Source organism: Simochromis diagramma, unplaced genomic scaffold, assembly GCF_900408965.1.
Source record: "Simochromis diagramma unplaced genomic scaffold, fSimDia1.1 OVJJ01000344.1, whole genome shotgun sequence".
Classification (NCBI taxonomy): domain Eukaryota; kingdom Metazoa; phylum Chordata; class Actinopteri; order Cichliformes; family Cichlidae; genus Simochromis; species Simochromis diagramma.
The window spans coordinates 10986691-11013396 of NW_024387375.1; the positions used below are offsets into that span (position 1 = coordinate 10986691).

General features: G+C 40.5%; 3 protein-coding genes across 6 annotated transcripts; all 3 read right to left on the reverse strand.

Moving 5' to 3' along the window:
- Nucleotides 1–162: 162 nt before the first annotated feature.
- On the reverse strand, nt 163–4458 carry LOC120719441 (cyclin P). Of its 2 annotated transcripts, none has more exons than XM_040008598.1 (9): nt 4298–4458; nt 3644–3769; nt 3337–3412; nt 2992–3161; nt 2735–2833; nt 1981–2136; nt 1134–1292; nt 867–1045; nt 163–726 (listed from the first exon to the last, which is right to left on the reverse strand). In XM_040008598.1, the coding sequence occupies exons 1-9, from the start codon at nt 4376–4378 to the stop codon at nt 567–569; spliced, it is 1206 nt and encodes a 401-aa protein (XP_039864532.1). In that variant the 5' UTR covers nt 4379–4458; the 3' UTR covers nt 163–566. The 2 variants fall into 2 exon arrangements, with proteins under 2 accessions (XP_039864532.1, XP_039864530.1); XM_040008596.1 differs by having other exon boundaries at nt 2992–3164; nt 4298–4456.
- Nucleotides 4459–5140: 682 nt separating this feature from the next.
- On the reverse strand, nt 5141–15813 carry akt2 (v-akt murine thymoma viral oncogene homolog 2). Of its 3 annotated transcripts, none has more exons than XM_040008594.1 (14): nt 15109–15383; nt 13678–13854; nt 13293–13424; nt 13083–13194; nt 12053–12206; nt 11106–11237; nt 10943–11008; nt 10770–10838; nt 10401–10523; nt 9983–10111; nt 9478–9692; nt 8735–8822; nt 8558–8660; nt 5141–8424 (listed from the first exon to the last, which is right to left on the reverse strand). In XM_040008594.1, exons 2-14 carry the CDS (start codon nt 13721–13723, stop codon nt 8345–8347), a joined length of 1449 nt encoding a protein of 482 aa, XP_039864528.1. In that variant the 5' UTR covers nt 13724–13854; nt 15109–15383; the 3' UTR covers nt 5141–8344. The 3 variants fall into 3 exon arrangements, with proteins under 3 accessions (XP_039864528.1, XP_039864529.1, XP_039864527.1); XM_040008595.1 differs by lacking the exon at nt 15109–15383 and adding an exon at nt 15425–15813 and having other exon boundaries at nt 5145–8424; nt 13678–13757; XM_040008593.1 differs by lacking the exon at nt 15109–15383 and adding an exon at nt 15425–15812 and having other exon boundaries at nt 5145–8424.
- Nucleotides 15814–16087: 274 nt separating this feature from the next.
- On the reverse strand, nt 16088–23625 carry dhx40 (DEAH (Asp-Glu-Ala-His) box polypeptide 40). The gene is made up of 18 exons (XM_040008592.1): nt 23466–23625; nt 22801–23009; nt 22489–22634; nt 22216–22335; nt 21498–21734; nt 21298–21364; nt 21067–21198; nt 20865–20964; nt 20689–20775; nt 20425–20607; nt 20235–20315; nt 18033–18190; nt 17707–17821; nt 17476–17584; nt 17294–17388; nt 17120–17189; nt 16798–17026; nt 16088–16297 (listed from the first exon to the last, which is right to left on the reverse strand). The coding sequence occupies exons 2-18, from the start codon at nt 22970–22972 to the stop codon at nt 16176–16178; spliced, it is 2223 nt and encodes a 740-aa protein (XP_039864526.1). The 5' UTR covers nt 22973–23009; nt 23466–23625; the 3' UTR covers nt 16088–16175.
- Nucleotides 23626–26706: the final 3081 nt, after the last annotated feature.

Genomic DNA, 26706 nt, shown 5'->3' on the forward strand with positions numbered 1-26706 from the left:
CCACTTTTTCTAGCAAAATATAAAGAAATTAGAGGTGGCTTCAGACTTTTACACTTTTTTTATTAAACATTCCTGTGCCACTGAAAAGAAACACTTTCCAGGTGCCACTGGACTTAAATTTATTCCACATTTATACAAAAATGAATAAGTCGGATGTCAATACTCAGCACCAGACACTTTATTTTTTTTTTTTACATTAAAACTTTCTCAAATAACTTGGCATTCAGACCACATCCTCTCCACAAAATGGCAAGACAAGGACACATCAATACAGTTCAAATATATATTTCTTAAATCAGCTACAAGATAAGTTCATAAAACAGGTGTGCTGCAAAGTTGGTCAGTACATATGTCTGGCAACAAATCTTACTTGTTTCTTTACCCAATTACATGTCAACACTTCATGATCCATAGTCAAGATGATACTGCTTTGGTTGCAAGTTTTTTGTCAAAGGAATGACATTCTTGAGTTATACTAGTGTAGTATAACTAGTTTAAACTAGTTTGCACAAGTTTAGCACCTTTGAAGCTCAAGAATGTAATTAAGTTGTTTCAAATCAGGTATGTCAACTGCATACACCCAGTAGACTGGAGGTATTTTTCAGTCCTGGGTGTCTACTGACATGCATGGTTTCTGGAGATGAAAATTTAAGAAAAGTAGCACAGGTGTGAGCCTTGGCAGCAGCACTGGCTAGAATATGCATGATCTTCATAAGAGTAGCTTCACTGAAAAGAAAGAAAGAAAAAAACAAAAAACAAAACAAAACAGCACAGACATTAAACTAACCACTACGAAAGTAACAAAGCTTTGTATAGATGTAAATGTGGTAACTAATTAATTTGTGATGAATAAATGTGTTGCCGACCTGCCAACATGAATGCTGGAGACTAAACACCAGGCAGCCTCTCCCTCTGGTGTTGTAGGCTCCTGCACAACTTGGCGGGCCAAACAGAGTGCGGCTCCAGCAAGCTGAGCGGGCAGAAACACCACACACTGGCCCTCCAGGAGCGACAGCTCCAGCAGATAACGAGCCATCCACACCACCTAGTGCCACAAATAACAGGATGGAGTGACACTGGATCTTTCTGATCAATGTGCACAAAACATCTTGACAAAAATGTTGTCCATCTACCATGGCACTGCAGTGAGCAACGGAGGCAAAAATAAGCAGGAAATGAAGAGGTTGAGAGTAGGATAGCTCAAACTTGAGGCCGGAGAGGACTTTGCGTTCCATTCGCAGAAACTGATGCTTAGTATAGGTGTGATCCATCAGGGAGCAGAGTCCAGACACCTGGAGCAATCACCACAAGATAGAACAGCTTTAGAAAAAAAGTTTGTCGTCTTAACTTGAAAGATTAAAAATAGTAGTGAATCTCAAAAGATCATAAGGTGAATGGTTTTTTTGTATTCAACTGAAAAGGTAAAACTTTCATATATTCATTACAAAATGTGAAATATTTCATACACTTCATTTTTATTGTTATAGCATATAGCTCGTGAAAAATCAGAATTCCAGTATCTCAAAATAATATTTCTTAAGATGAATACCAAAAAAAGAATTAAAAAGTTGAGCTTCTGAAGAGTATGTATATACACTCAGCACTTCGATAAGGATTATTTAGCACAAACTAATGAATCAGTGCTGGATGGCATGTGGGTGATCAGCTTGTGACACTGCTGAAATGTTACTGAAGCCAAGCTGCTTTGATAGCTGCTTTCAGGTCATCTATGTTTTTGGGTAGGATATCATCTTTAGGTAGTTTGTTTTCACCTTTCTCTTACACAAACAAACAAACAAAAAATCCTATGCGAGCTTCAGGCCAGATGAATAGGCTGGCCAATTAATCACAAAAAACAAGAGGACATAAAATATATTTATGAAGGCATGCCAAATTACACTGTATTGAACATGCTCACGGCTTATTTAGAGATCCAAGGATGCTGTATCTGTTCAGACATGGAGTGCTGAGGCAGCATACCTCAGGGAGAAGACACTCTTCTTTCTTGGCAGCAATGAAGAGACAAACCATGCCAAGGAGCTGCAGATTGGCTGTGGTCACCTTGATTAGTCGCAGTGAGTGGTTGAGGAGGTGTATAGCCAGATAAAGGGTCTCATCTTGAAAGTGCATAATTTCCTGGGAAAAAAACAAAACAGGACCTTCATACTCTATATGGAAGATGTACATACATAACCACAGTGATGCCATCCATTAATTTGTACACTACCAATTTAAAAGCATTGCTGTTTAGCTTTTCACATATTTCCATCTTGGCCTTTTTGGAGTTGAACATGAAGTGCAGGTTTATCAGCTAATGCGAGCAAGCTGTATGAAGCCTGCTTCCCTCAGGGAAATGCTAAAGATGCATCAGCACAAAGACCCACAGACTCACAGAAAAGAGTTTTCTTCAACTTCTACACGCACCGATAACACAGTCCCACCCCTGCCCCCCAACTTTCCCCATTTCCCTCTAAACCACCACTGTGCAATACCAAATTCTATGTGCAATAACCTGAACTGTATATAAATAACACCATTTACATATTTACAACTTACAATATGTATGCTCATAGTTTTTTTTAGATATAGATTAACCCAACATTATCCACTTACTTTGATGTGTTTTCATGCGTGTCCTGTGTGCCCAGTACCCATTTTACTTTTTACAAACAACCCAACAAAGGGATACAGTCTTTGATTAGCTTAAAAGTAATATACTTTAAAGGGGACTTACATGAACCTGAATGAGCCAATCCACCAGAATACCTCGAGTGGCATTAGTAAAATACCTGGGGAGGTCAGCACTGGGAAGAGAGTTCTGTGTTTGGGTTCGCTAAAGGATGAAAATAGACAGAAGGCACATTAAAAAATAAAGGATCAGAGTGCAATAATAAGTGTGTGAAGTCACATTACAAGTGACCTGTGCACACAGCCCGCTTGAAAGACAAGGTTAACTCAGATAAGACATTAAGGGGTTTAATGGTGTCTCACCATCATGTCTAGAAACATCTCCCAGGCATATGTCCGGTCCCATATGACATCTAATTTCTCTAATGCCTTCTCTATTTCATGGCGCAACAAACTAGGAACCAGCACTTGTAGGCTAGGAAGACCCTGCAGGCCACAAGGATAAAGCAGCACAGGATCTTCTACACACCCTTCTGCTATACAGGACAGCAAGAGAAGCACAAGTTTATAAACGTTGAGCAGATTTAAAACGATATTCCCTCTTATGAGCACTGACAATTCAATTTTATTAACCATTCATCCTATATGTTGGCACCACGTGGTTTTATGGCTCTGATCTTTCAAAACAAAACATACAAATTAATTTACCAGGTGACCATGCTCTACTGTCCTCATGAAACCCCATGATGATGCCATCACTGGTTTGCAAGGACAGCCTCCTTTCCTGCAGAGAACACATTTGATCATTGCAAAATGCTGCTTAATTTGCAACTCTTATGATCATGGCAAGGAAGATAAAAGCACCAATTCTAACCCAGACTTTTTACTCCAAAGGAGAGGAACTTTACATCCACACAGAATTCCTGCAACTATTCTACACTTAGCTGGCAAAAGAATACATTAAGTCACTTTAAGTACATGAAGTCATGTTAGTGTTGGGAGACAAAAAGCATACCCATCTGCGTTCTGGTTCCATTTTAAGCAAGTTCATCCTGGACTCGTCTGCTTCTACAGGCTGCCAGCGATCTATAGGCCCAGAGGCATTAGCCCAGGTTCTTAGTGGGGCTCGCCTTTCATCCGCCTGGAGGGATCACAGACGGTAACTGACTGACACTTTCTGATTCTGACATTAAAATTGAATGGCTATGCATTTCTCCCCCCCCAGTACAGTTTGTGAGACAATCTGCTGACAGTATATCTCTGCAATGATTTGTTCAAAAAGCGTGTCTCACATCAAGGTCCTGTTATAGCCACATGGACTCATGGCAGGTGAACACAATCAGTCTAATAACAGAAACTTGTAGACTTTGAGAAAGGTGACTGCAGTGCAGTAAAAAAAAAAAAAGTTTCAGACTCATCTATTTATGTTGCTGTGAGATGATAACGGGGTGCAATAACAAAGGAATGTGATTAATGAGGTAAAGGTTACTTTTCCTTTTTCACTTCTCCACCAGCTTGCCCAAATTCTCACCGCATTTGAGCAAGCACACCAAGGTTTAAGGCAGAAAAGAAATGAAGCATGGAAACTGAAGAAATTTCCATGCTTCATTTTAACAGTTGATTTTAGAAGTATATCACATATGTTTAAGACTGGGTCTCTGGAGCAAACCTTCTTGTGTAAGTCCAGCAGAGGCTTGGTGTCGCAGAACCCAGTCCTGGCCATGGTCACAGCCGAAGACAGAGGTCTCATGCACGGCCGCTGCAGCTACTTATCCACGGGTGTCGACGGAGGCCTGGAGCAGAGTCGTGCAGCCAGAACAGCCATTAATAAAGACAGGTGAGCCCACTGATTGGGGCGGGGTCAATGGTGTGATGGGCAGGTTAGAACTTCCGGTGGATAGCCAGATAGATGGATAAATAAACAAATGGAGATTGCGCAAAAATGCATATTGTAGTGAAAACGTCAAACCGTGAGACATTCATGGGTCCTTAAAAGCTCATAAAATTCATCTGCGTAGTTCAAGGAAAAAGATGAACTTTAAGTCTTAAATGAAATGTTTTGTCCACCGCGACTTACGTTTTAGTGAGATCGAACAATGCTAACGGTTATATTATACTCTCATAATTGGGGCATTTTATGCAACCCCACGAAGGTCAACGCGAGGCCATGTTCCTTCACTAGTTTTATAATACAAACAAAGCTATCATAGTGCAATCGTCGAATTACAAAATGATGTAATAATTGAGTTGCTAGAATTGGCTTGTAGGAAATGTCCTTTCTCAAATAATTGCACAAATGGTATTTCAAAGCATCTCATGGCTTCAACTAGGTCTGGGTTGAATTTATTTCTGGCCTAATATGCATCAATATTTAAATTCTAATAAATAACACTCATTGTGTAACATTAATCTAAACGTACAGTCCCTTTAGTTGACAACCTTATCCAGGAAATGGAGTGCATGTATATGTAGCTTACACTGACCAAGTTCATGAAAGAAAAACACACACAGATTTCTTCAGTAAAAATGTTTACTGGCACATTATAGTTGCAAATGTTATAAGCTACCATACTGTAGCAGGTATCACCCGTTACATTGTAAAGTCTTGCAAAAGGGGGCTGGAAATGCCTTCCAGGACAAAGTCCTCCCCTTAGAGATTGCTTTTTTTCATTGCCCTCTGAGCCTTAACTAACAGCAACAAGCAAAAAAAATATCTATATTAAAAAAAAGGGGGGGGAAAAATCTTTTATACCGGCATCAGGTGTGACATTCCTGACTGCTGATCACATTCAAATATACAAAGAAGCAAGATAACCATAGTAAAGCTGCAAATCAAACACTACGAAGCTGCAGGCCTCCCCTTCTACTAATGCTGCATTCCCCATCTAACTGCTTCTCTTTTTTTTTTTTTTGGTATTTACAAAATAATAAAGAGGCACTTGTTGTGCCCGTGTACGCCTACAGGAGAGGTCAGGGGTATTAACTTGCATGTTTAGCATTGAAGCATTGCTTAAAGCGTGGCCAGCAGCGAGGTTCAGTGTATGGCTTCACAACCAATATCAAAAGAAGTCCAGCAGCACCCCCTTATGGCCGTGACAGCAATGAAGGCAAGTCCACAGTGGAGTCCATCAGTGCAATGGTTCTGATATCTGATCCTGCTGTTTCCAAAACGCAGGACGCTAGGCTAGAGTATGATGGCTGTGCCTGAGCCAGTGAGAAGAGGTGCTGGAGTTGTGAACTGTAAATCAAAGCCATTTGATCACCACATAATCATCATCATTTGAGGAGCAGGGGCCTTTAGATTCTTGTGTCCATTTCACCACTTTCACTCACAGGCACGCTCTGTCACACCACAACATTCACACAAACTTAAAATTGAAGAAATAAAGATGTGACATGACACGAGGGATGTCCCAGAGAATGCTGATTTGTTGCAGAAAATATTTATATACACAGTAAGTTCAGTCAAGTGCTGCTCTTGGCTTGTTCACAATTAACCCATTTTGGGGCAAATGTCTCTTTAAGTAAAAAGTGACAAACTTCCATTTTTTCCCTCCCCTCAAAACTATTCTAATATCAGCTTATTATTATTATTAATAATAAAACCATTAAATTCATTTTTGATGTGTCTGATGTGACAATGCAAGTCAAATTGCTACATAAGCAATCCTCACGTGGAATCCCCTTGAAATGAAGAACTTAAAAGAAAGTGGTTTAAAAAAAAGTTTAATATATATCTTATATAACGTATACTCAAACAAGACAATGTGTCTTCAAAGGTTTGAGAAATAGATGGGGGGGGAATGAAAAAAAACCAAACAAAAAATGATGACATACAAAAAAAAAAAACCAAAACAAAAAAAACAATAGTTTTGATGTTCCTTTAGTTAAGTTCAAAGAGCAACCAGCATCCTCTTCCAGCATTATGGAATACACGTTCATCAATTTGAGTACTCTTTCAATATCATGTTCAGGGCTTTTATTATTTCACCATCAGCGCTCGCGTTTCCATCAGTTCCTCCTCTTTCGCAGGCTGAAGGTCGGTCAAACAGCTCACGCAGCTTTTAGTCTGATTGTAAACCTGCAGACTGTTGCTCCAGATGTACAGCTACACAGATTTAAGTGCTTCAACACAGAATTTAAGAAAAGAAAAAAAAAAAACCCTAAAAACACAAAGACTAAACATCAAAGGTGGAATCATGTGAAGTGTTTAACAACTCAGTCAAATTTTGGCCTCTTACCAATGATTGAACGCTCATTCTCTAAATACAGGGGAGACACCCACAGGCTAAATTTAAAAAAAAAAAAAAAAAAAAAAAAAAAAAAAAAAAATTGGTAATACAGATTGAAAATAAACGACTGGTACCAAATTCTCCAGTGAGACAGTGAGAGCAGTAGATGTCTATTCTCCTCTAGATTGGTCTCTGTAGACAGGTTGGGGGGGGGGGGATTTCTTTCTATTCCTACTGCTTCAACATGGAAGTTCGGCTAGCCTGAAGGAAAACTTGCTTAGACTTTCAACTGGCTACAAGTTAGTCGCACACTTTGGATGCTAAGAGCTTGTCTGCTGCATCAAGATAAATTTAATGCAGTATTTTAAAGCAAATGTGAGCCATACACACGATCCCAGTTTATAATCCAGACTGATTCAACTTAGCAGTAAGCCAGCCAATCATAAATGACATGCCTGTTCCCTTAAGAAAAAACAAAACAAAAACAAAACACCCAGCGTGTTTAGTGTGCTCGGCGGCGTCCTCTCTTGTCCATATTCCAGCAAAAGTTCAGAGTTAAAAACAAAACCAAAACATCGTGCATAAAAACAGACACGAATGGATGGCTGAGACTCAAAATGGTTGTTCATACATTCTCTTGCACCCTATATGCACATACGTTCACACATCTGCTCGACCATTTGCATACACACACGCACACACACACACGCAGTGCAAACAGTAATGGCAACCCCTCCTTACCCTTCTCCTCTTCCTTATTGCCCCCCTTTAACCCAACTGTAGGGAAAATCCCACTCTTGATTTGTAACAGCAAGTTCCAGAAAGAGCACTTGTTAAAAAAAAAAAAAAAAAAAAAAAAAAATGCAGAAATATGGCTTTACATTTAAAACCGTAACAAGTGATGAAATCAAACTTTGTCTCCCCCATCATCAAATTGCTGTGATTTTCCCAATCTTGATTATACTGTACTTGATAGAGTTTGTAAAACTCTATCAAGTACATTTATGCAGTCTGTGCATGAGTTGGTAGATTTTGGTGTGTGTTTATTTGTGTGTGTGAAGCATGGAACAGCTGGTAAAGAGGTGTTACTTGCTGGCATAACCTGGTTTTCAAAGTGTCAAGGCTCTGATGTGTTGCAGCAGAGGTCCCGCAGGGAAGCCTAACGCAAGCCCTGAGAGGACTTACAGAGACAAAGCTGCCAGTCTATCCACACCAACCTGCTGAGGTCAGTCATTCGGGGTCTGTGTGTGTTCATTCCCTACTACTATGATCTGTGTCTTGTCTGATTTGCCAGTATGTGTGCGTTAAAAACAGAATGAAAATGTGTCTTGTGCCACTTTCTTTTTCCTTTATTTTTTTTGTTACTTTTTTTTTTTTTTTTTTTTTTAATTGTTGGTGTCGTTCAAATTTCCTCAGCAGTGCAAGTGTGTATGTGGGATTGTGATCGTGTGTCAGCCTGCCTGCTCATTCAAAAGTCTGAGGGATCATTCCCGTATGCTGGCAGAGTAGGAGAACTGAGGGAAGTGAGTACGCTGATCTGAATCCTCTACGTCTAAACTGTCATCTGGAGGGGAGAGAAGAAGATGATACAAAGATGAAACTAGACATAAAAAAAACAAAAACAAAAAAAAAAACTTAGAGCTGCTTAGAAAAATAAATCCAAGCACAAAGAAAAGCAGCCACTTAAGTGCACTTACACTTGTCTGGAGGAGTTATTGTAATAGATTGTGCTGTGAACTCGTCGTCAAAGTAGCGCGTGTCCGTCTCGGACGTTACGTGTGGCTTGAAGGGTGGAATAAGCTGAGGAGAGGAAGGAAATCAGTCAGTTCGCATGCCGGTCATCCAGTTTCCCCCATCGTTTGTTTTCATCTCACCTTTTTGTCAATGACATCCTGCCAGTTTATGGAGGTGAAGAACTTGTGGCTCATCACTTCTTTGGCATCGTCTGGACCACCTCCGAGCCTGTAAACACAACAAAAACACCATCATCGTCACCACCACCCACACACTCACCAGCTACAAATAAATGTACAAAACACAGTCATTAGATGGGCACAACAAGCACTTGTTGTGTTGGTCTCCACTGACTTATATTTACCAATTTGTAGACAAATTTATTTTTCATTTCCTTACCATATACAATGTGTTAGTAAGCCTGCAGGCAGTCCTTAATGTGCTAATATTAGCAGTTCTCCAACTATTACCAGAAACGCAGTGCTTGGTCAAAACAACAACTAATTACATTCCTGTTTATGGCCATTATCCTGAGCCAAAACAAATCAAGAAAGAACATGGGCTTAAATAACATGGTTACTCCTTTTATAGCTGAATACATGGTGCCCCTGAGCACAGTGGAAGATTCAGAAAACTAACAGAGTGCAACAAGTGCAGCTGAACTGCTGCCATGTATCCATTATGCTGCAGATAAAGTTCAAAACAATGAATAAATATTCATGTATTCAAGAATTTTAAGCTTTAATCAAAAACATATTTTAGGCGGTTTATTTTTGGTTAAGTGGCTGTAAAAATCTTTAAGGTTCAACTTAGCCATTTAATTCTCTCTAATTATTCTTCATAATATTCATAAAGTAGTGCTTATTGTGATGGGACAACTTGCCTCTGTTTGGGATCTTTTTTAAGCAGGCCTGCCAGCAGGGCCTTGGCCTCAGGAGCCAGGTTCTTGGGGAAGCGGATCTCCTCCATTAGGATAAGCTCAAAGAGGCGCTCATGGTCCTGGTTGTAAAAAGGCAATCGGCCACACATCATCTCATACATCACTACACCCAATCCCCACCAGTCCACTGCTCGACCATAATCGTTGTCCTCCAGCACCTGACAGGGTAGAAATGAAAAGTGTTGAGAAAGAAACCAAACAATGAAAATAGCGGTGCAGGAATATCAGTAAACATTTTTTCCATCACAAAAGAAAATTGGGAACAAGGTGGCAACAGACATCCTCTGATAAAATGGCCACTTTGAATACTGTGACTGGTCCTTTTATCAAGGTAATATTGTTTATCATCTATCCCACTTGCCTCATCCAGCTCTGTGTCACTGGTGCCTTTTTACATCATACTGTCCACAAACCACCCTCATGACAATAAAAGCAACCACTGAATTACCTCTGGTGCCAAGTACTCCGGGGTTCCACAGAAGGTTTTCATGGTGGCACCGTCTGTGATCCCTTCTTTACACAAGCCGAAGTCTGTTATCTTTATGTGGCCGTCCTTGTCTAACATGAGGTTCTCCAGCTGTGCGGGGAGAAATTCAAATTAGAGTCAAATCAGCCCACAGCCATGCTGGGAAAATAATTTACAATCGCATACTTATTGTACATATTAAAAGTGCTTATTTGTTGTCCTGTTGCAGTGTGACTGCAAAACTTGGATGTTTTGATGTGTTGCATCAGAGATGCTGCATGGAGTAATGATGCTATCAAGTCATTACTCCCTTACTAGCTAATCCCTATATATCCCTCCCATCCCTCCTTAATATATGTATACATTACTGTTATACAGTCAAAGCCAGAAATCCTCCTACCTTCAGGTCCCTGTAAACTACATTGCGTGAATGAAGATACTCCAGTGCTGACACTATTTCTGCACCGTAGAATCGAGCCCTGTCTTCTGTGAATACTCTGTCCCGGGATAAGTGAAAGAAGAGCTGCAAGAGAATTAAAAACAGGAATGAGCTCAAAAAAATATTCGTAAATCCTCTCAAGACATTGGATTTCCTGAAAAGAAAAAGGCACATTGGAATACATTTCTCAAATCAAACCTATTCTTTTTTATTCATTAATGTGACCCAATACTGCAGTGTCCTCTATGTTTTTGCCCTTCTGCAACTAGCCATTTTCCAAAAGGTCACGCAAAGAAATAACACAACAGTAAGAGAAAGAGGAAGACTTACTTCTCCTCCATTTGCATACTCCATCACGAAGCATAGCCGGTCGTGTGTTTGAAATGCATATTTTAGTGTCTGTAAAAGAGGGAAGATGAATTACTGACTGTGTTATGCTGATGAAAGTCCAGTCATTGTAGGAAAGCAGAAACTGAAACAACAATAGATGCACCGTTACCCACCGTTAGAAAAGGATGCCGTGTGTTTTGGAGAACTCGGCTTTCTGTAACTGTGTGTGCCACCTCATCCTAAATATAAACACACATTCAGTACTTGGAGTGTAAACAACACCTAACTACCTGCTCAGAATTCTGCTACTACACATATTGATGTGACAGGACTCACTTTAGCAATGATAACTTCTTTGCGCAGGATTTTCATGGCATAGTACATCCCTGTGGCCTTCTCCTTCACCAGGATCACTTTACCAAATGTCCCTTTGCCCAGAAGCTTCAGGTAGTCAAAGTCACTCATAGTCTGAGAAAACAGAGGTCAAAGATCAGCCGAGACAAATTAATGGGTCTACGAGTGCTCTTGAACTCAACTCTCAAAGATGCCACCAATGTTTCATCTTCGAACTCTGATCGGACTGAAGATGTGTTCTTATGTATAAATACATCAGAGCTACCTCTATCTAAAATGTAAAGTAACAGCTACTGGACACTGCTGATGTATCCTAGCATGTTGATTTCTCGTGTTAATGACAGGCAACATGTTATGAAATGATGTAGTTCAAAATATTGCTAATTTTTCATACTGCATGAGAAACAAAAGCAACAAGATGGACTCATATTCATTTCAAAGAATTACTTCAAAGACTTGTGCAGGCCTCTGGTGTACAGAATGTAAGGGAGGTGACAAGGAGGCAGATCACAATTTGAATTATATCGCACAAACACAAAGTAAAGCAGAACACTTCAACTGGGATAAGACGTGATAGGAACACTTTTACCCCATAAATTAAGACTTCTTTACAGAACAACAAACTTGTATTTGATCAGTACACATTAACAGCTATACATGTTATATGTTTTTAATACTCAATAACAACCTCACTGGTTGTTATTTTCAACAATCTTCAAAATATATTGAAGTGACTTAGCAATGGATAAAATATATAATGAAATGTTACCCTGAACTCCTTTAAAGATTGCTTCATCAAAACCAAGGGAAAAAAAAAAAGCTTTGAGAAAGAGGCTTAAAGTTTGAACAACTTGCTCAATAAAGATGAGCTTAGCTGGACAAACACAGCATACACTCAGCTGCCAGGCACTGCTTGTGCAAATACTGACCACTTTTGTGTGGGATTTGGACACAGCAATCTCCATGTCCTCCATGCCACTGCTGTCACTCGGGGAGCCAAATTTGATCTCCATGGGCTCCTCATCCTGCTGCTGACTCTTCAGGCTGTTTGCTACCGCCTGGATCGATCGCATCCATTCCTCCCTGATTGGAGCAACACACACGCATCAAAGTAGTCAAAATTTAAATAAATCTCAGTGGGAAAATCTGTAGTCTAGCATGCTAAGTTTAGAAGGTAAAGGATAATCCGTGTACTAGTCATCTAGGGGCTGCTGGGATTTGCTACTTGGCAGAGACGATGTAAACAAAGCCCAATGACGAATGCTTGGGTTAGAGGTGAATAATCAGGCCTAATCTGGCCCTGAATTCTCTTTAGATTATGATGGCTGCTCATACTTGGAAACTAAATGGCTTTCAGTGAGTGTGGTTAACAATGACCCATTTATCGACTCTGGATTAATTCTGGTCCATTCTGTGTCTTTCCGTTTTTATTCTTTTAAAGCTGTTTTAAGATGTGATCAAAACTACATACTAAAATCAACTTGGTTACACAAAGGATTTTGTATCATATAAATTAAAAAACATATTGCCAACATTTGGATACCATGGCAACGCTATATAAAACTCTGCTGTTGTTTTAAATCTGTAATCTCCAAGACCACACATGTATGATCAGTTCACTTATTTAAACTTGTTATGTATCTGAAACAAAAGAAAGGGCAAAATCCACTTCAGAGCAATTAAATAATAACTGGATATAAATAATAAATAAATAACTGGAGTCTGGTTCTAGTGAAACAGCGCTCTGCAAATGATGATAAAGAAAACAAGGTTTATTGAGCTCAAGCAGAGTTTATGTCATCTCTGAACAATATTTAAGTTCATTTTTAGGATATTTATGTAGTATGGAGAGACAAATTACAGACAAAAGCCATTTTCACAAGTAAACTGAATTTTAAGATGCACCAGCCTAAAGCCACTGTGATCGACACTTTTCCCACAGAGAGTGGGAAGTCTTACCTCTCCTCATTGCTGTCTACATGGAAAGTCCGCTCAATAACGGAGGTCCACTGCAGACACCGAATGACAAACGTGTTGGGCTTGGGGCGCTCCGTCTTCATCAGCTGGCACTCTGCAAAAGCACAGACACTTCAGCTGAAGGCACCAACAATAAAACAGAGTTTAGATATTGCACTGACTCAAGTTTGTCAGCCAGAAGGGAAAGCTGACCTGCGACAGAGAAGTTGTTGAGTGGTGGGAGGTTGTGGTCACTGGACACCTCAGGCTTCTCTTTGTAGCCAATGAAGGAGCCATTGCTCTTTAAGATGAAGTAACGAGGACGCCATGTTTTAATATATTCACCTGAAAAACAGATTATTTATTTATTAATTTTTTTTTTTTAAAGAGAGAGGCCAGTGATTATATATATAGTGACTTTCCTATAGATGTACTCGAACATCATTACACTGGGAATCCAATAAGGCTGTTACAGCTGTTCTCTGTCAATAAAGTAACCCCTGACAAGCTCATGAGAAGTAGCTAATACTTAAAATATAAAATTATGTCATTTAATGCAGACTCAGGTGATGGATGTTGAACACAAAGGTCCCCTTACCTCTCTTGTGGAGCCATCCCTCTCTCACAACACTGACTTCATTCATGCTGGGGCAGAAGACTGTCTGGGTAGGGAGGGGGCTGCAGACAGGTTGGTGGAAATTGTGCAAGCTGTTCTTATTGGTCAAGTGCCTCACTGTGGCTCAGATAACAACAACAAAAAAAAAGAAAGAAATACCTGGAGGAAAGAACCAAGCACGCCAGTTAAATTGAGAATAACCAAGAAGAGCATGAAAGGTAAAATACAACAAAGCCAGTTAAAAAGCCAAGTTAAGTAGGTTATCTACATTCATTTAAATAAGAAACACGCAGAGCTGCACAGGATTATGGGAAAAGTGTAATGTTAGTTGTCGATAACTACTAAAAACGTTCCATGAATGGACAATTCGGTTCCTCACTTTGAATAGGAACACATAGCCTCAAGTAATTGTTTTTAATGTTCACTAAGGTGCAGGGGAACGAAAATGAATACGAGAAGACACTGTGCCTAAAGGAAGCAAAACGGTGAAGACAAACTGAAACTGACACACATGCACAAAGAAGAAAAAAAAGTGTTGCTCTTGATGCCTATCTGACTGCTGTCATTGCAGCAATGTGCCTGAGTAAACTCTCCACCTTCTGCCGCTTTGAAAAGCAACTCCACAACAAAAGAAAACTGCTGCAATTTGCACATCATTATCATGACCACTCCAGGTGCCGTCATCATTATCTCATGCAAATCTCTGACAAATCTTTACCACCCCCCGGTGGGTTTTTTTGTTTGTTTGTTTTTTTTACTGTCACGTTATAGCCAAACGTAGTAGATCCTCGTATTCGAGCAATGGCCAAGTGAAAGTGATCAGGAAATCAATGCCGCTCATCTAACAGTGAAATGGCTGAAACGCTGTGTAATATCAAAAAGCAACAACGGCTCTTGTTAAATGTTTGTGGAGAGGCCTTGGTGATCCAGGGTCAGTCCTGAATCAACAGCTTATGTTAGATAATAGGTTTACCGGAATTTCGCAGCGTTTCGGTGAAAATGAAGGGGTTGAATATTACAGTGCGTACAGTCACAAAGACTGTTTGAACTGCCTTGTTTACAAAGATGAAACAGATAAGGCTCCCCTCGACTTCAGACTTTCTTTTTTTTTATGACTATCCTTAGTTATCACAGCTTGGCCAGAATAATAGGTAATTGCTCTCTGAGATAATAAACAAGGAGGACATTTCCTTGTAAACTTACACCCCTTTGTTTTTACAGACGTGACCTCTCCTCCCAACACTACCAGCCAAGCGTTAAGGTTGTTTTTTGCCCTAAAATGCAGCAACTCTTAAAGAAACGGAGGCAAGCCGACATATATGCTGCTACTCTGTCGGAAAATATAATTTAATTCAAATTTAAAACTAAGCACCGTACTCAGCGCGACCACAAGCTGCCAAACGTAAACATTACCGTAACGTTAACACGTCCACATCCTCCAGTGGTGTAGCTAGCTAACTGAAACAAAGTCAACAAATGCTACTCCTCCAAGTCCAAAGCGGGCTCAAAGCTTCTCTAGCTTATGAGTAGAGTAGTTACAACACTCCCAGCTAACATTATAGCCGATGTGCAGCTAGGCCAAGTGGCGCGTCAGGTAGCAGCGAGGACACTGACCGTGACCGCATTACGACCAAACAAGGCAGCTAGCCAAAATATCCCTCAAGCTAGCAGCTAGTTAGCATGTTAGTTAGCCGTTTGCGGTATTTCTCGTTACTCTGGTTGTTCTTACCTCGGCTTCAGTGACAACGAAGAAGTCCCAGCCGTCGCTTCTTTGAAAAGGCTCGGAGCTACGCTATCGCAGAGCTACCCTCAGATATCACTGGAAGCGTGTGTGTATTGAACTCTGTCAATGATCACACAGCTTAGCGGACTGCTCGCCGAGCTTGTTTTCTTCTCTGACAACAACAGCGGTAGCGGCGGCGTGCTTGCTCAAGTCGCTGCTGCAGTGCTCTGTTGAAACGTGTGTGAACAGACCAGGGAACCGATTCCACTAAGGTGCGAAGTGCTGGGCAGGTAAATGCGATGACAAGTAATTAAAAAGAACAATCCAGGAGAAAAGAAAACGCCTCTTTGGAGTTTAATAAGGTTAGCACTGAAGCCCTCCGTCCCAGCCAGACAGTACAGCGGCCCCGCAGACTCACACTAAAAGGAAGTGACGTACGAGACCAGAGAGGGGTCCACTGCACCTGAACGGTCAGTGTGAAAGTACATCAAGTGCTTTGCTGTAACCTTAGCCTGAAAGAGCTGGACTGAGTGACAGGGAGGCAGTCGTGTGAAACAAGCCAAATTAATGTTAATGGATCAAGTCAGTCAGCTAGGAGTTTTAAAAGCAAACAGAGTCACAGCTGCAGTGTAGCATGTAAAGTGGAGGGATTAAAGAAGACAGAGGCGATTTTATTACCACTACACATTTTATTATTTAAATGTCTTCTAAAACTGCTCCTTTGTATTATAGCGTATGAATCACTTCCTTAAAAACATCAGAGAGGTTTACTCTGCTGCCTTTGCTGCTTTCGCTGCAGGTAGCGAGCACGAGCTTCGCTCACTGTGGTTTCGTCGTTTCGCTTCTCCAGCTTCTTCATTGCATCCTCATCAGAAACCTCTGGAAGATTAAAAAAAACAAACAAACAGAAAAGCACCGCACAGGTTAACCCTTTTAAATTCACCCTCTTTGAGCTATTTTTGATGGTATCTGTCAGTAATGTGAGTACAGACCAAGAACCACAATATTTATAACAATAAATAAATACATACATCATAAATACATATTCTGACAATTCAGTTTTATCCTCTTCAATTTAATATAGTACCAAATCACACCAACAGTTGCCTCAAAGTGCTTTATAGTGTAAGGTAAGGACCCTACACAAATACAGAGAAAATCCCACGACCCCTTATAAGCAAGCACTTGGTCATAGTGGAAAGAAAAAACTCCCTTTTAAGAAGAATAAATCTCTCGCAGAACCAGAATGATTACTTTTAGAGTGGTGTTTAACACATGGTGAAAAGAGGTGAGAGAAGTCAAATCCAAACTGGGAGTTGGTTTCACAGAAGAGGGGCCTGAAAGCTGAAGGCTCTGCCTCAGATTCTACTTTTAACAACCTGATTGTCTTTTGGCGGCTTCCCTGGACTCCCATTTTGTCATTTCCTCGGCTGTAACTTCTTCTCTCGCCACACTGCTCAGTTCATAGGCGTCCACTTCATGGAGTTTGGGTAATAAATCTTTCACCCATTCATATCGAATAGGACAAACAGTCCGGATGTACACCCGTGATGTCGCCAGCACATCATGGAAGATGACCCAGTTCAGCTCTCCCTCCTGGTCAAATAGCTTGAAGCCACAAGAAAAACTCAGAGTAAGTTTATGTTGCAGTTTGAATACGGAGAATTATTTAAAGCAAAAACATTTTTAAAAATCATTTACAGATGAGGATGGATGAATGTGAACCATTGATCCATGGCCATCCATTGTACAAAACACCTTTCCAATAGACCTATGTGGGATGGGAAAAGGAAAACATCAACAACCACCGTGAATTTATTATCTTTTATATATAATGAATCCCCAAATGAGGCCGCATAGCATCATTTCAGATACCTTCTTGCAACGTTAGTGAAGTATCCTGTGCAGAGGCATCGCCTAAAGAGTTCACTCTTGTTGCCATCAAATGTTTCTACAGGGAAATCTTTTTTCTAGAAAGCAAGCAGGCAGATCCACAAACAATGAGAAGCAATATGAACAAATTAGCAGAGCGTCGCAGTGATGTCAAAAAGCTTTACCTGCTGGAGTCGGTGGAGGATGTCTCGTAGCTGAGTCTCCACACTAAAGGCTGACTTCAGCGCCCTCCAGTGGATCCAGTTCTCTTTACACCACGCTGAAGGTCGATCACTATAGAGCAAATAAGAGGCTCACACAGCGGCTCACAGATAAAGTCATGCAATGTGAAGTTCTAGAGGAAGAAGTGGAAAATAGAAATGCATCTTGTAGTACTAATCGATTATTTTCTTCACCTGGATTTGCAGGACTGAAAGACACTGAGAAGTGTGGCAAAGTCGTTCATACTGCCAGTCTTTGCAGCCAGCGCTCGGTGCTTCTTATCTGCCTCTTTCTGCTTATCAGGGTGGCCTGAGGGGAACAAGAGATCAGCCAACACTTTGTGAGCCGAAAGCTTTATTTCATACCATGTCACCTGCCTTCCCCATTTGGTAGAATGTGAAATACATACACAAATAAAACAGCATATCAGTAAATAAATGGACTGTATTGTATGTATAGCTTATTGTCTCTGTTAGAAGACATTTCCTTTAAATTATCAACATTAAAATTTACTGCGGACCTGGCCTGATGAAGATGTTCTCCACCGACAGCATGGCCGCCACAGGAAGCAACAGGTCTTGGCAGCCGAGGGAGGCAGCCTTGAGCAGGGCCCTGGTGAGGCCTGGGTGTAGGGGGAACTCCACCATCAGCTCCCCAAGCTTTGTCACATTTCCTCTTCTACAGCCCAAACATCAAAGAGATAAGAAGATAAGAGCTCATGAAATTTACACGTCTTGTGTAAATTTCATGCCCCTGAAAAAACAACAATACACTGGATTTAAAAAGTCTACACATCCTTGATAAAATGCCATGGTTTCGTGATGTAAAAAAAAAAAAAAATCACAAGACCAAGATAAATGATTTCAGAATCGTTTCCACGGTTATTGTGATCTAGAATAGTGGTCTCCAACCCCCGGACTACGGACCGGTACCGGTCCGTGAGTCGTTTGGTACCGGGCCGCGAGAGTTGAGGCTCAGGTGTGAAATGTATGGTTTTCAGGGTTTTTATCGGTTTTATCGTTAACTCTGTTTTCCTGGGTCTTTTCACGTGTGTTATGAATAAATCTTCTTTTTTTTGGTACCGGTACTAGTTTTATTTTGTTGTATTTATCCGCGACACCTTAAAGGCCGGTCCGTGAAAAATATTGTCGGGCATAAACCGGTCCGTGGCGCAAAAAAGGTTGGGGACCGCTGATCTAGAACACATATAATTAAACTGATAAACAATATAAACTTAGATAAAATCAATTTTAAAGTACAATAATCTAGTTGCATAAATATGAACACTAACACTTTGTTGACGTTTTTGATTTTAATACAAAATTGAGTCCTTTTTGGGTAGGAGTCAGCACAGCAATTGTTAACTTGGTAACTTGCCAACTCTTCCTTGCAAAAGCGCTCCAAAGCTGTCCAATTGCAAGAGCGTATCCTGTGCACAGCCCTCTTCGGGTCACTTCAAAGATTTTCCATTGAATTTAGGTCTGGGCTCGTGCTGGGCCATTCTAAAACTTCAATCTTCTACTGGTGAAGCCATTACTTTGATGATTTGGGTGTATACTTTGGATTGTTGTGGTGAAAGGGGAAATTCCTCTTCATCTTTCTAGCAGACACCTGAAGACTTTATGACAAAAATGACTGATATTTGGAACTGTTTGTAATTTCCTCCCACTTGACTAAAATTCCAGTCTCAGCTTAAGAAAAACAGCCTCTAAAGCATGTTCCTGCCACCACCATGGTTCACCATGGGTATGGTGCTCGTTTGGTGATGTGCAATGCTGTTTTTTCTGCCAAACAAACCTTTTGGAATTATGACCAAAACGTTCAGCCTTGGCCACATCACACTATAACATATTTTCCAACACACTTTTGGGAGACTTCATGTTTGTTCAATGTATGCAAAATTTAGCTGGGATCAGATGTTTTTCTCTATCAGAAAAGGCTTCCATCTTGCCATCCTTAACCACAGGGACTGCTGTCACATGTAGTGCACAACCAGCTCTTGCCAGAAGTTCAGGCAGCTCCTTTAATGCTCCTGTAGTCCTTTTCACAGTAATGTCACTATGGCTCAGGCAGTAGAGTGGGTTATCTACCAATCAGATGGTTGGTGGATTGCTCCGACTCCTCCAGTCCTGATGTCGAAGTATCCTTGGGCAAGATGCCTAACCCTCAGTTGCCCTCAGTGCATCCGTAAAGTGTATGTGAGTGTTATAAAGCACTTAAGTAATACATAAAATCACTGTATGAGTGCGTGTGACTGGATGAATAAAACTTGTGGTAGAAAGCACTTTGAGTGCTCATTGAGTGGATATTTACAGAAGTAACATTTGCACAATATTTTCTCCACTTGTTGATGATAATCTTTGCTGTGTCTTGTGGTGTATTTAATGACCTAAAGTTTTGTCCTTCCAACGATGATGCTTTCTAAGCTCTTTGTGGACCAGCTTGTAAGATGCAACTAAAGTAAATGTAAGCAAAATCCTACAAGAACAGCTGAACTTTAACTGATGGCAGATTGGTGATTGGTGTGTTTTGACCATAGTCATATCACTTATTATAAAAGAGTGTACACACTTACGCATTCATGTTTGTTTTTTTAATTGGGTGGCACATCTTATAGTTAACATTAAAGTTTGGAAGTGATTTATCTTGCTGTCATTATTTTACATTGCAAAAAATCTAACTTTTATAGAGGTGTGTAGACTTTTAAATCCACTGTACTCACCTGTCGATGGCATCAAACTGGTAGAGCTGCTTTAGTGCTTCTAGTATGAACCTTTCCTCTGGACAGTCCAGATAAGGAAACCTTAAAAACAAATCAACCTTGTTAATGAATAAATCGGTGACAACAGGAAGGCAAAGTTAGTTAAACTACACTGAATAAGAAACTGAGACAGAATGAGGTAAAAACATACCTGATGACATCATGAATTCCCAGGCACTTCAGCGTGAGTATCACAGCGGTCAGACTCGTCCTCTGGATCTCTGGAATTGTGTATTCAGGCATACACTTCTCCCAGAATTCCTTGGTATAGATTCTGAAACATTTCCCAGGTGAAGTTCTTCCAGCTCGACCTGCTCTCTGCTGCGCCTCACTCCTGATTACAAAAAAAGATACATCAAGTCTCTGTTAAAGCTGTACGCAGGTCTAAAATGACTTAATTTTTTCAGAAACTCACTTTGAAATAGGCACAACCTCCAAGATATCCATGCCCACCCTCGAATTGTGGTTGAGCTGCTTCACGAAGCCGCTGTCCACAATGTACCTAAACGTGGACAAGAATGGCATGACGATGTGTTTGCAAAAAGGTGTGAGAGAGACTGTTAAACCACTGGACCCACAGTCTTTACTCACTTTATGCCATTGATGGTGAGAGAGGTTGCAGCAATGTTTGTAGCCACGACACACTTTCTTATTCCTGGAGGTGGTGGCTGAAAGATCTGCCGTTGTTGATCTAAGACAGGAAAAAAAAAAAAGAAAGAAAAGAAGATGACATCACAGTAACACCACACAAAGCTGACACTGGCTTCAATCTGACACAACTGTGTGCGTTTACCAGTCGGCATGGATCCATAAAGGGGCAAAATGAGAAGGCCATCCACTGATTGGTCTGTTACATCATAGCGATAGTCTATGCACTCGGCTTTCTCAAACAGCATGTCACAGGCGTGTTCAATCTCAGACTGACCTGTCAAAAAAAAAAGGAAATAATGTGGCTGACTATCAATATTATTTTTAATGAGTATGTTGCAGTCTTGATATTTGATGAAGACTAATCATTATTTGCCTGTCAAAAACACCAGAATATCCCCAGCCATTTCACTAGTGTGAATGTCCAGAGCCACTTTCACAACCTGTGGAGCAGAAGGTGTAAAATCTGATAAACACCAGCCAAACACATCAATCTACAACATATCTAAGCTTACCTAATCACTAATAATTATTATTGGCTGAAGCAGTGCCTGATTTCCAGATGACCCTGAGTACCTCTTTTACATAACCAGTGCTTTCCAGATCTTTAGGTCCAACAGCCGACCCAAACGTGCAGGTTACAGGAAACGTCCTCCCAGGAATAGCGAAGACGGGGCAGTTACTAAGAAAAGCTGATAGTTTGTCCGTTTCCAAAGTGGCCGACATCACCACCACCTTCAGAGGGAAGGATCGGCCCTTGGTGGCCTTGGCTGGGTCAGTGAAGACTTTCTTTATTAAACCCAGGAGAATGTCCTTGTAATAAAACACACGGAGAAACAAACTTAAAAGGGGGAGAGAAAAAAAACTTTCACCAAAAGGTGGCAGTGTTTGAATGGATAACTTTAGTGCAGTTGTTTACCCCATTCAGTGTTTCAATCTCCTATGTTGTTTTTAAATCATTTTGTATATTTGCTATCTTGAAAGATGAGTTCTAACTAATCTAATGTTTCTATGTTGTTTTAAAGACTACACAGTGCATGCTCCTCTAACTACCAAAACATTTGAGTACGATTGTAGCAGGAGCTACCCATGATGGGTGCATGTAAACCTTGGCCCACCACAGATATGACGTCACAGAATTTGTTTTGTTTTTTTTAAAGGCTGTAATTCAGTTTTTTGTTCATTTGTTTGTTTGTGTTTGGAGGTTTTGGTTTAAGGTAGTTGATAAGCTTTGTTATGTGTCAGTGTCCTAACAACATGATGTTAATTACTCTGGGTGAGGAGGGTGACTCACTGTGTTAAGGCTGCGTTCATGGACTTCATCCAAGATTATAACACTGTACTGAGAGAGTGCAGGGTCTGCCAGCACCTCCCTCAGCAAACAGCCGTCTGTCATGTACTTCACCACCGTGTCCTGGCTCAGGCACAAACAAGTGTGTGTCAAAAAAAATACTGAAAACACGTATTTTCTGCAGGGGATAAATTATTATATATTATTATTATTATTATTATTATTATTATTATTATAGGTAGTAGTAGTATTATAATTATTAGATTTTTTTTTTACCTGTGACGTGCAGTCATCAAAGCGGACCTGATAGCCAACTTCCTTTCCCAGAGTGCACTGCATCTCCTGGGCTACCCTCTGGGCAACAGTGATGGCAGCGACCCTGCGCGGCTGAGTGATGCCAATTTTGCCATCTTTACAAAAACCTGAAAAAAACAAACAGACAAAAGTTGGCCATCGTTTTCATTTAATGGTCGCCACACCAACTTCGCACTATTCAGACGGTTCAGTTCAGGTACACTGCATGTATATGGTGACTTTACGTGCAGAATTAGAGTATGTCTGTGTGTTTGACAATAAAAGTCAGCTTACCTGCTTCATGCAGGTACTGTGGGAGTTGTGTGGTTTTCCCGCTGCCAGTCTCACCGGTGACCACCAGGAAGCTGCTGTCTCTGACAGCTTGAATTAGTTTGCTTTTGTGCTGATAGATGGGCAGACGTTTTGACCCGTCTTCTTTTGGGCTCCATTTCGCTGATTTTGACATAACCGACAAAACTGAATGTGTTGAGCCGTGCGAGGATTTAAATAGTGATGTGACGTTCTGTATCGAGGCTTCGAAGCGTGTGTCGAGTAATGGAGGGGGCGTTTCCGCGAAGCGCGTATCGAGGCTTGCTTCATTTATGGGAGGAGCTGAAAATGATGACGTCCGAAGCCTCGCTGCCCGGCTGTACCACGTGACTGGTTCAGGAAGCGGTTCGAACTTTGCCGCAAATAATCATTTTCCATACTGCCAGCATAAATATACACAGTATACTGCCATCACTACAATATACATGTTTTACACTCTCCTTTTGTTGTTTACATTTACAGGCTGTGTGCAAAATGCCACACTCTTCAAATTCATGCCAACGAATATTTTTACGTCCAGTAGGTGTCCTGCTAGAGCAAATGAAGCTTCAAGAAGCTTCGCGTTGGGGTGAACCAATTGGATGAAAAGCTTCAGTGCTTCATGAGGCTTCATCTGCCCATCACTAGATTTAAACACGTGAAACACTGACCTTAACAGCGCCGAGCACACTTAAATTAATGTTTGCGGCCAGAGTCTTTATAAAACTTTACAGAGGATCGGCTTATTTAAAAATTTGGTCCTCTCGTTTCGAAGGCGACACGCTACTTCCTCGGCTTCCGCAAACTAAACTCATTCTCCATTTTTATTGGTCCTTTTTTGGACACATGACCTAGGCACCTTCACAATAAAAGTATATGGATTTTTTTTTTCTATTTTTACTTTTATTGAAATTAAAACTTACTGAGAGGGAAAGTTGCCAATCCAACCATAAATCTATATAAAACCTTAACCCCACCATGTATTAAAATATTTTCTCTTTACATTGCTCTTTATAAAAGCAGTAACGGGATCTCTTACATACCACATTATTATAACAACCTCTTATTAAATGTAAGCAATATACATTTTTACCGCAGTGCTCTAAGGATCCATTTCTGGATATGATCACGACGTAACTCATTTCTATCTAAGACAATGATGATTTGATGAACTTCAATAAAACCAATCCCATATGTGCAGTGCATTTTACTTCCTTTGGGGAGTAAAATTTATACAGTTAGTATGCACTATGTATCACTTTAAAGAAGTCAAAAACAAACAAACAAAAATCCAGAATTATTCCGTCTCTAATATATCTACAGATCAAGTCAGGACTTCTCTTGGGCTTTTACTCTTCTCGTGACCTGTTGGAGTGGAAAACAGAATTGTTGTTTTGTGTTGTTTGTCACATAGTGATAAATAATTCTGAATATTTAGGATAAAACCTTGGCATTAGTCTGCTACCGTGCTGATTATCTTTAAGGTGGGGATACCATGACTGTGACTTTGACATGAATGTCCCAAAATGGGGTATCAGAATCAGGCACAGCAGCTTCCTTTGACAAAAGCATGACTGCAAGGACCTGATGCAGCTTGCTTTCTCTCCCTATTCATCTCCTGAACCTGAAGGTATTTCAGATGTATTATTGGCTAAACACAGATATGAGTTAGTCTTAAGGAAAAGCGTACCTCCACTGATTATCGCCGCTAGATTTTTTATTTAATATGATAATAGCCTAAAACATTATCAGGAAGTCATTGATGGTATAAAATCAGTGTGTGATGTTCATCATGTGACAAATGATGACTAACAGCTTACTGCAGCAGCAGGATTTTATGTCCGTCTGCGTTCATAAGCAGCTGAACCTTTTGCTTTAAAATGAAGCCTGTAAACTGGCTTTTGTATTATCTGCTAACATTTTACTGAGTATATAATTACATATATGCTCCTCCAATTTCCAAGCTGCAGCTGAGGTCTTTAAAACTAAAAGGGAAAAGATGACACTAGACTACAAATTTGATTAGGTCTTTTTGGGAATGAATAGTGAAGTTAATAAGGTCTGTGTATGTTTTAATTGAATGTAACGTATACATTTCTTTTACTTATCTTAGTATTTTTTATGTTGTAGTGTCAACTATGATTGCTGTATTTTTACACACACACACACACACACACACACACACACACACACACACACACACACACACACACACACACACACACACACTGTGCAAGAAAGTTGGGTCTCAATATAATATTAAAGAGTTAGAGCTATGCATAAACCACAGTTAGGTGTGAAAGCAACTATATCTCATTCCAGAGGTGAAGAGTACTAGATGTTACTTGTTACACATGTATAGAAAAAAATGACATTAAATGCTGTTCACCTTTACTTTATAATTATACAGGGAAACAGGAAGACATACAGGGAGTGCAGAATTATTAGGCAAATGAGTATTTTGTCCACATCATCCTCTTCATGCATGTTGTCTTACTCCAAGCTGTATAGGCTCGAAAGCCTACTACCAATTAAGCATATTAGGTGATGTGCATCTCTGTAATGAGAAGGGGTGTGGTCTAATGACATCAACACCCTATATCAGGTGTGCATAATTATTAGGCAACGCCCTTTCCTTTGGCAAAATGGGTCAAAAGAAGGACTTGACAGGCCCAGAAAAGTCAAAAATAGTGAGATATCTTGCAGAGGGATGCAGCAGTCTCAAAACTGCAAAGCTTCTGAAGCGTGATCATCGAACAATCAAGCGTTTCATTCAAAATAGTCAACAGGGTCGCAAGAAGCGTGTGGAAAAACCAAGGCGCAAAATAACTGCCCATGAACTGAGAAAAGTCAAGCGTGCAGCTGCCAAGATGCCACTTGCCACCAGTTTGGCCATATTTCAGAGCTGCAACATCACTGGAGTGCCCAAAAGCACAAGGTGTGCAATACTCAGAGACATGGCCAAGGTAAGAAAGGCTGAAAGACGACCACCACTGAACAAGACACACAAGCTGAAACGTCAAGACTGGGCCAAGAAATATCTCAAGACTGGTTTTTCTAAGGTTTTATGGGCTGATGAAATGAGAGTGAGTCTTGATGGGCCAGATGGATGGGCCCGTGGCTGGATTGGTAAAGGGCAGAGAGCTCCAGTCCGACTCAGACGCCAGCAAGGTGGAGGTGGAGTACTGGTTTGGGCTGGTATCATCAAAGATGAGCTTGTGGGGCCTTTTCGGGTTGAGGATGGAGTCAAGCTCAACTCCCAGTCCTACTGCCAGTTTCTGGAAGACACCTTCTTCAAGCAGTGGTACAGGAAGAAGTCTGCATCCTTCAAGAAAAACATGATTTTCATGCAGGACAATGCTCCATCACACGCGTCCAAGTACTCCACAGCGTGGCTGGCAAGAAAGGGTATGAAAGAAGAAAAACTAATGACATGGCCACCTTGTTCACCTGATCTGAACCCCATTGAGAACCTGTGGTCCATCATCAAATGTGAGATTTACAAGGAGGGAAAACGGTACACCTCTCTGAACAGTGTCTGGGAGGCTGTGGTTGCTGCTGCACACAATGTTGATGGTGAACAGATCAAAACACTGACAGAATCCATGGATGGCAGGCTTTTGAGTGTCCTTGCAAAGAAAGGTGGCTATATTGGTCGCTGATTGGTTTTTGTTTTGTTTTTGAATGTCAGAAATGTATATTTGTGAATGTGGAGATGTTATATTGGTGTCACTGGTAAAAAATAAATAATTGAAATGGGTATATATTTGTTTTTTGTTAAGTTGCCTAATAATTATGCACAGTAATAGTCACCTGCACACACAGATATCCCCCTAAAATAGCTAAAACTAAAACAACTAAAACTACTTCCAAAAACATTCAGCTTTGATA

What these genes read in the sequence shown, in the direction of transcription:
- LOC120719441 (XM_040008596.1), bottom strand. Translation starts at nt 4,378, where the DNA reads ATGAGACCTCTGTCTTCGGCTGTGACCATGGCCAGGACTGGGTTCTGC. An exon ending in TGCTGGACTTACACAAGAAG is followed by an intron (nt 3,770 to 4,297) that starts GTTTGCTCCAGA and finishes TGATCCCTCCAG; the next exon opens with GCGGATGAAAGGCGAGCCCC. An exon ending in CAGTAGAGCATGGTCACCTG is followed by an intron (nt 3,165 to 3,336) that starts GTAAATTAATTT and finishes TGTCCTGTATAG; the next exon opens with CAGAAGGGTGTGTAGAAGAT.
- dhx40 (XM_040008592.1), bottom strand. Translation starts at nt 22,972, where the DNA reads ATGTCAAAATCAGCGAAATGGAGCCCAAAAGAAGACGGGTCAAAACGT. An exon ending in CTCACCATCAATGGCATAAA is followed by an intron (nt 20,776 to 20,864) that starts GTGAGTAAAGAC and finishes GTCCACGTTTAG; the next exon opens with GTACATTGTGGACAGCGGCT. An exon ending in GAGGTTGTGCCTATTTCAAA is followed by an intron (nt 20,608 to 20,688) that starts GTGAGTTTCTGA and finishes TTTTGTAATCAG; the next exon opens with GAGTGAGGCGCAGCAGAGAG.
- akt2 (XM_040008594.1), bottom strand. Translation starts at nt 13,723, where the DNA reads ATGAATGAAGTCAGTGTTGTGAGAGAGGGATGGCTCCACAAGAGAG. An exon ending in CAACAACTTCTCTGTCGCAG is followed by an intron (nt 13,195 to 13,292) that starts GTCAGCTTTCCC and finishes GTGCTTTTGCAG; the next exon opens with AGTGCCAGCTGATGAAGACG. An exon ending in AATAACTCCTCCAGACAAGT is followed by an intron (nt 8,425 to 8,557) that starts GTAAGTGCACTT and finishes TCTCCCCTCCAG; the next exon opens with ATGACAGTTTAGACGTAGAG.